General features: G+C 51.5%; 1 protein-coding gene across 1 annotated transcript in view; it reads left to right on the plus strand.

The window, feature by feature from the left end:
• The window catches only part of LOC149338181 (uncharacterized), a gene marked incomplete at its 3' end in the record, with an annotated part of 168999 nt that overhangs the window by 13777 nt on the left and 141826 nt on the right, over nt 1–13396 (plus strand). The window contains exons 2-3 of the mRNA XM_089550117.1: nt 308–721; nt 10392–10824. Of these exons, the coding sequence (XP_089406243.1) occupies nt 308–721; nt 10392–10824 (847 nt within the window). The remainder of the gene's footprint in view (nt 1–307; nt 722–10391; nt 10825–13396) is intronic.

Genomic DNA, 13396 nt, shown 5'->3' on the forward strand with positions numbered 1-13396 from the left:
AGACAATGTTTGACCAAATGTGAAAGGTCATCACCAATGTTTAAGTTGTTCCTGTGCTCTTGTAGGCGCTTGTTAAGGCAACGCCCGGTCTGACCAATGTACGCGCTCCACAGGAAAGGACTGTCTGAGTGTTTCCTGCGGGCGCATCTACGGTAGTCAGCGCATGGGACGTGCCTACCGTGGTTGGTGTGCCACATCGGATCATCTCACCGAGTTCCTCTGGAACAATGTTCGTCCTCGACTACCGACCAAGTATAAGAAGAGCGGCTTACAAGAAGGCAAGGTTTTCTCTTTTGTTGACCAACAGATTCCCGAGAGCATCAGCAGCGTACTCAAGCTAGGCCCGAAGCATGCCTTTGAACCCACACTAGACAAGGCCGAAAAGCTCACCCTGTCAAGGTCAATAGCCAAAAAGGTGGAAGAAAATGATAGGCCCCGTTGCATTACAGAGTGCGTCGAAGTCCTAGAGCGCACCAAGACAAAAGCAGCCAAACGCAATCCAGTCGGCACCATAGCGAAGTGGATGTGTTCAAAGGACCTAAGGGTCCTGTTGTCTGACAAGGAAAGATGTTTTACCATCTTTTCTGAAGGCCAATTCCAAGAAAAAGCCCTGGCCGCGGTCATAAAGAACTTCGAGGTGTCTCCGCTGAAAGAGGCCAAGGTCAAGGAGCAAGGCGTCTCCCTTCTAAGCACTCTCGGCCTCGAACGCTTGGCCAAGCAGGTTGGACATCTTTTTCACCGCGAAGACACCCTTCAGAGCGATTGTATCGGAAAGGAGCACATGGCAACACCACGTGTCATAATTTCTGCAACGGCATCTTTCGTCATTGGATGCCTTCGACCCTCTCAAGATCCCCAATTCCGACGCCTTCGTGTCCTTCTTAAAGGAGAACAACCCTAGTGCCTGTGCAGCCTTCAGTATCGATGTCACAGACCTGTATTATAGCCTTCCACATGACTGCCTGTTAAAGCGTGTGAAAAGGTACATTACAGATGACAATGACGAAGTGGCGTTCGTAACACAATGCGGGATGTCTGTGGAAAACTTCCTAGAACTGGTACGGTTTTATTTGCATTCCACTTTCATAGGGTGGCAAGGCAAGCTATTTGCGCAGAAATCAGGAGTGTGCATCGGGTCCAGCGTCGCCCCGGTATTAAGTGACATTTTTCTGTTGTACGTTGACAGGGATCTGGAAAAGAACCTGTCTGGCCTACATCTCAAGACCGTCAGATATGTCGATGACTATCTTATTTTTGTAGAACGTGGGCGTTTTCCGGCTCGAATGGTTGACATTCTAAAAGTGTTCAGGGAGTGTGGGTCGGGGTTGCAGTTCACTTTTGAGGCACCAGTTAACGACGAACTGCAGTTTTTAGACCTGCGGCTGCATTTCGAGCAGAACCATGTTTGCTGGAAGTATAACCCGAGGTCGTCAAAGACACTTCTTAATTCTCACTCCGGTCATTCCAAATTGGTAAAAAATAGCATAATCAGTTCCTGCTTGCGAAGTGCTTTGACCATCACACCATTCAAGACAGCTTCCAGACCCAGTTGTCTAGGGTTAAGTTTGCTGGATATCAAGACCAGATGATAGCAGGGGCGTGTTCTCGGTTAATTCAGTCATTAAAGCGTCAGGCCACTCCGCTTACGACAGACGTCCAGCCTGAAAAGAAGAAATTTGCCGTTTTGCCATATGTACACCGCGTCTCCCACGGACTAAAGAACGTAGCAAGAAGGTACAAAGTTGGCGTGCTTCTTTCAGCCCCCGTCAAGCTCAAACAGATATGCCCTGCCATTGAAAGAAAAAAAGAGGCCAAGAAGAAAAAAGAAGTATGTGGCGTTGCGCACAGGGATAAGTTTGTGGCCTGTAAAACATGTGTTGTATACAGTGTACCCCTTTCCTGTGGAGCGAGTTACATTGGTCAGACCGGGCGTTGCCTTAACAAGCGCCTACAAGAGCACAGGAACAACTTAAACATTGGTGATGACCTTTCACATTTGATCAAACATTGTCTAGAATGTAAAGTCATGAAAAAGAAAAAGAAAAAATGGACTGCATTATTCAATCAAACCCGTGTACTATACACCCACAGTGATCACACGACACGAGAAGTTGTCGAGGCTTTTCACATCGCAGGGGATCAACTGAATTGCGTAAGCAAACCATCTTTTTTCCTTTGCGATAGGGAGATGAATTTTCTCGGGAGCACCTGACGAATGTTGCGTTTCATGGTTTTTAATTTTTTGTGTTGTTTCTTCCCTTTGATTGTTTCTTCATATAAGAAGGTTTCAGTGAATAAACCTTTTAGTTGCGAGTCTGCGCTCGTCCTGTGTCCCTTTTTTTCTTGTCCCTTGTAGTTCGCGCTGTTTACATCATGTGGCAATAAACACTTACACGGTTTTGTTCAAAGCGCTAAGAAAAGGGCAGAGCTTGAGAGCTGCGCAGTGGCAAAACATGCAGTTTGTGCATGAAAGACAGGGGCTGCATGAAGGTGAATTGCGGCAAAATGCCATATTGGCTTCTCGGGCAGCACCCTGACAAATCCAGGGCGTCTGTGTGCGGGCAAGCAGCTGGCATATATCACCGAGCAGCCTTCGTAAGTCCTCCGCCGATTACTTTGGGCTTCACACTGCGGAACCGTCATGCACCATTAGTGAGTTGCCGGGTAACACCCATCGACAGTCCCAAGTACATTAGTTGTACACGAGAAGAGTAGACATTCTCGCATTTAGCCTGCCTGCATATCCTACATCAGAAGTAAAAGGGTTAAGCCTACCCAAATAGCAAGACCTTGCATGTTTCACTCTAATGAAGAGCTGCTCTTTGAACGTCGTGATAAAAAAAGGACGCGCTTCTGAGAATTGTTGGTGCTTCTTTCGCGTTTATCGCATTACATTTTTTTTGGTGTGCTACAGTTGCCACGGAGAAAGCTGACAGATAAAGTTCTTTGCTTGTTTCAATGCACTTCAATTTCGCCAGCACTACAAGCGCTTTCGTCGTCTCCATGCAACACGTGGCGCATGGACTTCACGACTGGTTTATGAACATAGCGAGGCTCCGGCGACTGCGCCAGAGGCTCCATCCAAAAGGTTTGTTACTGTCGCGTCCATTGCAGCAGCTTTCTTAATGTCCGCTAGCAGCAGTCTGTAGCGACGCATCGATGAAGACTGAACATTCCTGGTTTTCATGCAGAAATTCTTTGCGCTTCTTCTTCGTCAAGTGATCGCTGATGTTCACATCATGCATCTCTCTGCAGATTCAATGTACAGTGAGGTAATCGTGCAGGAGCTTGGCGAGGAATTTGTTTCAAGCCAGTGCAAAAGTTCTCGTAGAAGAGGAGTGCAACGATTAGTGCCGATATGACTCATTGCTTCAGAAGCTCCGTGCGCAATGCATCTCAGGATGTACTGGCACCGTATATGCAATAAATGTCTTCTTTGAGTCCTTTCTTTCTTTCTTTGTTGCATGTCCGCTGGCTGCTTGTATGTAAAACGTTACACAACAAGCTCCGGTTGGTGGAAAACAAGCAGAATAAGTCTGCATTGTTGTTGGCCAGGACACATGTATCAAAAGGCTACTTGCATTTAGATGAATGCTTGCCTGTTGTTGAAAAAAAAAATTGCAGAATTCATAGCAAGGGGTCTGGAATAAAGCTAGGAGGACGCACCATCGCATACACTTTCCAACTGGCCTTGCAATTGATAACCCAGTAGTAGTAGTAGTAAAGGACTTTTAATCGACCATAATTTACAGGCCGAGCATTTCGACCGCCTGGGCGACCAGAAGCCGCTGTTCTTCTTCCCCTTCAGCGCCAAGCCAGTCGAGCCAGGTGGTGATGGATAGAGAGGGTGGGGGGAAGGAACCCGACTGCTGAGCAGCCGGGCAATAGAATAGGCAATGGGCCAGGTCCGCATAGATACAGGGGCAGTTGGGACAGGAAGGGTCCGATCGATAGCGATAGAGGAAGAGGCGGGACGGGGTGATAACTGCATTCATCTGAATGTGCCGAAGAAGGCGAGACTCCGGCACCGTGAGTAATGGATGAGGGGGAGGGTAAAGGCGTTTGTCGAGGCGGAGCTCAAGGTAGACCTCTTTTATGGTGCGGCGAAGGGTGAGTCTCCCACCGTCCTCCGAGGGCTTGGGCCAGGGGATCAACGGTGCCCGGAAAAGTGTGTCGCGGGCGAGCTGATGGGCCAGCTCATTGCCGTCAATCCCTGAATGCCCAGGGACCCAGCGGAGGAAAACGATGGAAGGCTGCAGTGCGGAGACCGCTCGTTCGACCTCCTGTTGGAGAGAAGGGGTAAGGGTGCGTTGCTGTATGTGGTGTATAGCGGCTTGTGAGTCCGAATAGACCGTGTACTCTTGGAGAGCGGGAAAGAGGGAAAATGACTGGAGGGCATGCGCAATGGCGAGGACCTCGAGGGACAATGCGTCTGGAGGGTGTAGATACGGCCCGCTGGTGTGGGTTTCAGGAGCAGGGAGGTGTGGATGGTACAGGGCGTAGCCGCAGGAACCTCGAGGAGCCACGAAGGAGGCATCCGTGTAAGCTACACCCTGGGTATCAAAGAGAGGGGAATGGTGCTGTGCGGCCGCATGACGACGTCCGGCGTGCAGGACGGGGGACATGTTGGTCGGGAGGGGAAGGATACGAAGATTGGGGGCGGGGGTGGGAATAGGAGAGGTAAACGGGGAGATTGGAATGGGCGAGATACCCGCTTGAGTCAATAACCACTGACCCTGACGGGTAAGGGAAAGCCGGGCAAGCTGCGAGTCACGATGGAGACTGAGAAGAGAACGAAGAGGATGGAAGAGGCCTGTGGCAAAGAGCTTAGTGGTAGAGGTAGTGATAGGGAGGTTGAGAGCTGCCTTGTAGAGGCCCACAAGGGCAGTCTCGAGAGCGTTAAGTTGAGTCTGAGTGAAGGAAGCGTAGGGTGCAAAGTACAAGACCTTGTTGAGGGCCAGCGCGTGGGCAACTCGGCACGCGTGAGCCTCGTGGAGACCTGAGCGTCGAGTGACCACGCGCCGCAGGAGGTGAGTTACAGAGTGGCAGGTGGTGACAGCGCGGTGAAGGGATTGCACATTCTTAGCCGCATGCAAAGGGAAGCCAAGAACTTTGCACTGTGTGACGACAGGAATGGGAGAGCCAGAAAGGTGGAGAGAGACGAAGTGGTTGTGTGAGCGCTGGTAGGAGGAATGGTTGAGAAGGAGAAGCTCGGATTTCTCAGGAGCAGGAGAGAGGCCAGCGGTGGTGAGAAAGGAGTCGATGAGATCTAGGCCACGTTGCAGGGTGTTCTGTACGTGACCGGGAGAGCCAGATGAACACCAGAGAGTGATGTCATCGGCATAAAATATATGATGCAGGTCGGGAATTTCAGCTAGCTGGGAGGCGAGAGGGGCCATAGCAAGATTGAAAAGGGTAGGAGAGAGAACAGCACCTTGAGGAGTGCCTCGGGTGAGGTTGTGGGGGTCGGACAGATAGGTGTCGACTCGAAAGCGAGCGACACGTTTAGAGAGGAATGAGCGGATATAACAGTACATGCGGGAGCCACAGTCTAGGGAGGCGAGTTGGGAAAGGATGTGGTCGTGGCAAACACCGTCGAAGGCCTTGCGAACATCGACGGTCACAAGTGCGTGAATTTGAGTGGGGGTAGGTGACAGAAACGTGTGCTGGAGAACCAGAAACATGTCCTGTGCACAGACGTGGCGTCGGAAGCCGATGAGAGAATGAGGGAAGAACTCCCTCGTCTCGAGAAAATTAGAGAGGCGAGTCAGGGCCATTCGCTCAAGGGTCTTACCAACACATGATGTCAGGGAGATTGGGCGGAGGTTAGAGAGAGAGGGAGGCTTGCCCGGCTTTGGAATCATAGAAATGAGGGAGGAGGTCCAGGAGCTGGGCAGGCAGCCGCTGTCCCATGCATCATTGTAGGTTTTAAGGAGGAATTCTTTGGCGCAGTCAGGAAGGTTGTGAAGTGTGGTGTATGTAATGGCATCCTCACCGGGAGCCGAGCGTGTAGCATTAGCAGCCAGAGCCGATTCGAGCTCCCGGAGAGTGAAGGATTGGTCCAGATCGGGGTTAGGTCCACCGCAGTACACCGGGTAGGAGGGTGCCAGAGGGGGCGGGAGATAGAGAGAGGCGAGCTGATCAAAAACATCGGAGGGAGTTCCTTGAGTGAGGGCTTTAGCTAGAGTGGGAGCAAGGGCAGGCTTAGTGCCAAGGAGGGATTTGAAGAGAGACCATGTGGATCGCGAGTGCAATGCAGAGTCAAGACGGTCACAAAGAGCACTCCAACGAGAGTGCTCGAGGGAGGCGCAGTGGGCGACGATCTCGGCCCGCAAAGCAGTGATCCGGGAGGAAAGTTGGGCATTGTGGGGTTGGGAGCGAAAGGAGCGTTGAAGACGTTTACGGCGACGCCATAAACGGAGAAGGTGAGGATCTGGGTCTTGGATTGGGTAACGAGAGCGAACGCGACGACTACTGGACGTGAGCGCTGCAGAGATGCGCGACGTCCAGTCGTCGTAGGATTGAAAGGAGTCGGAGGCGAGATTAGTGCGAAAAGCATGCCAATCAGTGTGAATAATCGGATGACAGCGAGGGATGTGGGAGAGAGAGGTGGTGATATGGATGAGAAAGTGGTCACTTAGAAGACTTTCGGCTGTCACCTGCCAGTGAAAGGAAAGTGAACCCCGAGAGAAAGTGAGGTCGGGTGTCGTAGGGCGTTGTGAGGCAGTGCCCGCTCGAGTAGGAGAGCCTGGAGTATTAAGAAGGGTGAGGTGGCGTTCCTGGGCCAGACAATGGAGGAGGCGGCCGGGTTTGAGGGTTTGTGGGTAGCCCCAGAGTGTGTGAGGGGCATTAAAGTCACCACCAAAGAGGAGATGGGAGGTAGAAGAAAGAGAGTGAAGGAATTTGCCCAGAGCAGAGAATAAAGAGGAAGTGACAGGGGGGTTGTAAAAAGACAAAAGGACGAGTGAGATGCGGGAAGAAGGGTGGTAATAAACCACACCAACTAAATATTTAAGGAGGGTGGAGGGGATGTCAATTTGCTCTACGAGCACGTCACTGCGTACATAAATAGACGCAAGTGGTGTGGCCGTAGTGGCATGGTAGGCGCGGTAGCCTGGGACATTGCGGGCCGTCCGGGTCTCCTGGAGAAGGAGAAAATGAGGTAGGGAGGGGCGGGTGAGTAGATACTGGTGGAGGGGGGTCTTATTGTGGCAAAGATTTCGGCAGTTCCACTGCACAATCTCGAGGTCCTCGCCAAACGCCATTATGATAGTGGAGAGGAACGCGATGGTACGCGTTCCTTCTTTTTTGCCGGGGGCAGTGACTCATGGACGGATTGGAGCATAGATGCGAAGGATTCCAATTGCTTTGATTGTGCTTGGAGGGTGGTAAGGATCTGGAGAACCGAAGTTTCCAGCTGAACCAAGCGAGTGTGATGTGCCTGTGTGGTGGTTTCTACAAGGTCAGCCAAAGGGGCGACCTGGGCGCTAGAGGAAGGAGTGGTGAACGTGGCAAGGTGCTCATTTAGCTTGCTAAGCTGGGAGGTGAGAGAGGAGGTGGTTGTCTGGAGGGTTTGAGTCAAGGCATGTATCTGCTGTTGTAGATCGTGGGAAATGCGCTGCTGCTCTCGCTGCTGGCGTTCCAGCATTGCGAGCCGGAGGTCGAAGGAGCGGTTCTCGTCAGTCAAGGATGGAGAGGGTGGTGTAGTGGAAGAGAGGGACGCTGGCACCGAGGATCCTTTAACTATGGCGGCGTAGGAGCCTGGTGGTGACGTGATCGGAGATGATGGAGATTCATGATTAGAGGAGGAGGAGGAGGAGGCGGGGGAGGAGGGAGGGTTGGTGGGTTGAGTGGCCCGGCGCAAAGCTAGGCGTCGGAGGTATGCAGCTTTAGCACACTCGCGTTGCTTAGCAAGGATGAAGGGGCAAGTGGGGTCGAGGGAGGGGTGGGTGTTCACCTGGCAATGAACGCACCAGGGCTGGGCACACACATGAGCGGAAGGGTCAGCGGGTAGAGGAGCAGCACAGCGACGGCACTTGGCCGGAACGCTGTGCTGGGGGCATTGGTGGGCGCGATGGCCTAGAGTGAGACAACGGGTGCAGGTGGGAGGCTTAGGTTTATGAGGACGGCACCGGAAGGCAACGCGTTTGAAATAAACAAAGTGGGGGATGACGGTGCCAGCGAACGTTATGAGCACTGATTGAGTGGATCCCATCATGCGAGCAGCGAGAATATCTGTTTTGAAAGATTCCAGGTCATGCATGAGGTCATCAGGAGTGAAGTGGCCCCCGACGTTATGGATGACGCCGAGGCATGAGATGGGAGGATGGGGGGTGTAAGTTTTGATGGTGACAGGCTTACCATGAAGCTGAAGATGCGTGACAGAGAGTAGGAGGTGGGCGGTGAGAGGAGAATGAGTCTTTAGAAACACAAGGCTTTGGGCTGGTTTGGCCTGAAGGGTGATGTCGGCACTGGTCTTCGAGGAAAGTTGCGCAGCGGAGGCGACTGCGGCGAGTACGTCGTAGAGAGGTAGCTTGGGGGTGAGGGTTCCAGGGGGAAGCTGGATGGCAACTGTGATGAGCTCGGCGCGGGGTCGGGCTGCGGTGGCAGGCTTACGGTTGGCACCGATGGTGGTCCAGCCGATTTCTTGGGAAGGAGTGTCGTCTGCCGGGGACGTCGTAAGGTCCATGTCTGAGTCCTCAGCCGGAGTCTCAGTGTGCGACGCGGGTGCCGGGCTGGACGTCTTGGTGTCAGTGGGACCTTTGGCTGGAGTAGGTGCAGCGGCTCCAGCGGCGGCGACGAACGCAGCCGGCTGCGACGCGTCTATGGCCTCGAAGCTCTTAGGTGTGGACGCTGCGCCGACGACGAACGCTGCCGGCTGCGCCGCGGCCGTCGATCCGGTGCTCCCAGCGTCGCTCAAGGCGTGCAGTGCGGCAGGAATGTGCTCGGTTGCGTGGGCGGCGTTGAACGTACCCGTTTGAGAGACGGCTGTCGACGTGGTTGGAACAGGCCCCGCGGTGGCGGCATCGGTGGGTCTGGGCTGCAGGGGCTTGGTCAGACGCTGCATTGCGGCGGTGGAGGCGCGGCGCGTTAGGTTTAGCGAGGCGCCGCGCCGCTTCACAATTTTGGAGACGCTTGGAGGGCCAGTTCGGCAGCGGGCCGTGATGCCGATGGTTTCCACGTGCTTCGGGAGCCTTCCTGAAGCGATGGAGTGTAAATCCAGGGGCGGGCGAGGCCCTGGACCAGGCCAGGGGCAGGTTAAAGCAGAGCGCGGTAGGCAGCCAGCTAACCAGGGCGGCGCCACCTAGCGGAAATCATTGATAACCCACATCTAAATTATATTGGCGGTGCGCTCGCGATGAAACTTGAACCAGGGAAGAAAAACTGGCACATGGCGCTAGTGCTGGCGCGAAATTATTCTGACTGGCTGAACATGGGCATTTTATTGGCATAAACCTCGGACATTAGCCTAGTGTCGGTGCGAATGGTGGAGCATTTTACTCGAGTGGCTCAATATGGGCATAGTCTTGGCGCGAACGTCGGGCCACTGTTGACAGAATGGCTGCAAATAGGCCCAGCCCGCCAGCCCGGGCATTGACGATGGGCCAATGCCTCGCTGAGCATAGACCCTATCATGACATGAATAAGGGGCCATTGTTGGAAGAATCATGGTTGAAAAACAGCGCACAAAAGACTAGACACAAGAGTAAAGGCGACGACAGGACAAGCGCTTGTCCTGTCGTCGCCTTTTACTCTTGTGTCTAGTCTTTTGTGCGCTGTTTTTCAACCATGAACCTATACCAACTCGCCCAACTTAACGTTCTACTAAGTCATATTTGTTGGAAGAAGTCTCGGGTTCCTCAATTGCCGATGTAGGATCCATATTCATGCCAATTTCCGCCACTATTTGTCCCCTGTTGTCCCAATCTTTTTGTGCGGCTTAGGATGTGCATTGCTTAGGTAGGTATGTACGTAAAATTTAATGATAAAAAGGAGAATGTTTCTTGAAGCTTATGGTGGGGTCCGCATTCAAGACCTTCACTGGCGTTAGCTGTCAGACGGAGCTGCTTTTTGGTCATCAATACGATCGCTGGTCAGCATCACCTCCCACCGCTGTAAGGACGTGTACTGCGTTTGTAAGGGATATGTTTGGCATGCCATTAAAAGGCTACAAAATGTTCCCCTGGCATACAGCGCTTATGGATGACGTATCTGTAAGAGAAATTTCTTTGTTTATAGAGCGTAAAAAGGGATGTTAATTGTTTCCCTCATATTGCTTGGTATATGCTATCAGCTGTGTGTGGAAATATAGGTTTCAGAATTTGTTTCCGCTGCAGATACACTGACTGTGATCTTGACATCACAGTCATTAATACCATCTCTTTGTGCAGGCCCCAAAGGTGGGTACCACCCAGGAGGTGCGAGGCCTGATCAAACCGGCAAACACGGTCGTGACCCGAAATGTGCCAGCGCCACCACCTTCGAAGGCTGCTTCTCCGAAGAGTGCGCTCACCCCTGATATGGTCTTAATGGTTCTGCTAGTTGTCATCATTGTTGGAATTTTCGGTGGTTTAGTCCTGCGTATGCTGACTCGCCCTCCACGAGTAGTGTTCAGCCCGGCATCCTCGACAACCACCGGAGGTGCCCCAGGAACCAGAGACGACCCAACTGGGCCGCACCCACCGCCTGTTCGGTGTGTTGCGTCTCGGGAGGGATATGGCCTGGACAAGCCCATTATTCAGCCAGTAGGCCAAGACAAGCATCACGGTGGCCTGCCGGATGACGTCCAGCCGGAGAGTTATGACATAACTGTGTACCTGACCGGTGAGAAAGCAGTCCCTTGCCGCGAATCATTACAGCACAATGCAAATAGAAGGCAGCCGATACTCGACACATCATACCTATTCGCGGAGTAACGTCTTCTCATGTACAGCATGGCATGTGTGCGTGCTGAGTGGCGAAGGTGTGTAGAGGGATGCTCTTAGCCGCTGGTGTTCGAGGAGTTTTAAAGAACGAAAGAATACTGTTTACGTCGCAATGCAGCTGGCACACAAAGTCAGAACTGCTGATGACCGAAGGAATAATTGCGCCCAACATTTAGGAGAATCGCTCGTTATGCTTCATAAAATTTTGTAAACATATTCATTGAGAAGCGGTATTGAGTACCTGCTGAAAAGTGCCGTCAATGACACCCTGAGTTTCATCTCTCACCAGGCACACTTGCAGGGGTGTTTTCGTCAGGCGTGCTTGCTCTAAACAGACTATGAGGGAAGCTGTTCTCTGTGAGCTTTGTAGAGCTTCTGCTGTGTCCTTTGCCTGCAGTTAGCGCATGTGCGTGGCTTTGAGGACAACATGAAGAACATAACGGCGAATACCCGCTTTTAGTGTCCCCTAGCGCAGAGTGGTATGTTCGGCTGAGCATCCTGATGCTTCTATGAAGGGTCTACACCTGCTGGAACAGCTGGAAATTACAAATCAGCTAGGCTGAGCAGCGAAACTGACGACGTACCGCCTGTAATTTCTGCCGTGGTTATTTACCCCAATACTGAGATGGGCGCATCCCAGGCGGACTAGTCAGTTTTCATTTGGGCGAACGTAGCTGACTTACTTTCAGCGATGAAATGATAAAAACTTAATAGCTAACCTTTTCAAGCTGTGTGTCACCCTTGATTTCCATATTGTCTGGATTGATCTTAAGCACCCGAATTATGTGGGCCTGCCAGTGGTAGAGCCCGAATACGAGCTTTTTATTATAATTCTAGTGCCGTGATTGGCGACCTGACCGGCAATGCCTTTGCACCATTTGGCCCATACGTGCAATAATTCGCGATAAGAATGCCGCCTATAGTAGAAAAGGGTGCCCATAGAGGTCATGATTAAAGCACAGACCATCGACCACCCTCAATTCTCCCATTCTACGCAAGAGTATAAAAAGAATAGCTTTGCACCGTCTTTGCCAGAAGTAAGCAGAAAATGGTGTTGGTTTCGCAGCTTTACAGCGGTACCTATACGGCCGACCAAAACACGAAATGGTCACGAAAGGTGCTTAAAGTGGTTCTCCTTATCTACATACATTTACAGCTTAAAGGATGCTGCTAGCTCCTCTGCACGACTAAGAAAGATACCGTGTGGATTGGTTACTTTTGGAAAAGAGCCTACACCAGTGCCTAGTGCAATCAGCATCATTCGTGTGTAGTCTGCCCAAACGGCATACTTGCCAATATAAAAATGACACTACGTCAGAGCTGCCTGTTTTTAGAGACAACGCTTGAGCGGAAGTAGAGCTGCATTGACCTTTAGGCAAACTGGGCACAAGCACGTTGCCCTGATACTCATGAGTTGTTCTCTAATTGCACTTGTTGCGTTTTGCTCGAGCGGTCCGCACTAGAGGGGCAGTGACTGCACCTCTGTCACAGCTGAGACGCGCCGAGTGTCGTGCGCCTTAAGGTACTCCGAAGCGGACGTCTCTTCATAAGCGATTAAACATTGTGTTCTCATTCTAGTGTTTTGTGGCAAGGGGGGCGGGGAGTCCATTAGGTGTACCAAACCTCGCATAGTCACCCGAAACACTTCTTTGCCGAGTGCGGCTAAAGAATAGTTTACCGAGAAAAAGCCAGAAACATTCCGCAGATGGTGCTCTTACCCTCGCCGCATATTAACCAGCCTTAATACGGCGTCTAGCCTTGCAACACGCAATTTCAATTAGCCTCGGGTCACGCAGGCGAGGGAGAAAGTGACTTGTCTGCCTTCTCAAATGCTCATTCGACCTGTATCTTTGGCAATTGTAGTTCGCTATCCATAGCGTTACCCACTACGAGATATGAATAATAATACCACGCTTGTTTTGGCAGTTGCCAATGCTTTCAAATGCAGCCCATTTATTACTACTTTAGAGCAATGGGAGGTGTACTCGCGGTTCTTTCGGTCATTGCAGGCTCAGGATTACTGAACTTCGCTGAATAAACGCTAACGTACTGAGGTACACTACACTTCTTTGGCATGGTTCTTTCATATTAGTACGGATTATGTGCGGTTCGTTTCTAATTGCATTGGCTCCGCTTTTTTGCGGTCCTTTTTTAAGTACAGAGGACGTTTCTCAAAGCTCTGTAGCTGTGCAGATCGGTTACGCTTTCGCTTAGACGAATGCTGCCCTGGTGGAGTAGGATTCGGCGGGCGCACGGTGACAGCATAGCGGCCACAGTTGTGCAGCTAATTACTTAAATTTCCTTTTCTTAACGACTAACTTGTCCTGTAATCGCAACTATGAAGACGGTATTGAGTTCAGAATAAATATATTTACAGAAATTTCTAAAATGCAACACGTTTTTAGTTATTTTTAGATTCCCTCCTTTTTCGCACCTAACTCTTAAAGTAGGCATTCAGCCTGAGCCTCCGT

Source organism: Amblyomma mixtum, chromosome 6 (genome assembly GCF_055824585.1).
Source record: "Amblyomma mixtum isolate Tamu chromosome 6, ASM5582458v1, whole genome shotgun sequence".
In the NCBI taxonomy this organism is placed as follows: Eukaryota; Metazoa; Arthropoda; class Arachnida; order Ixodida; family Ixodidae; genus Amblyomma; species Amblyomma mixtum.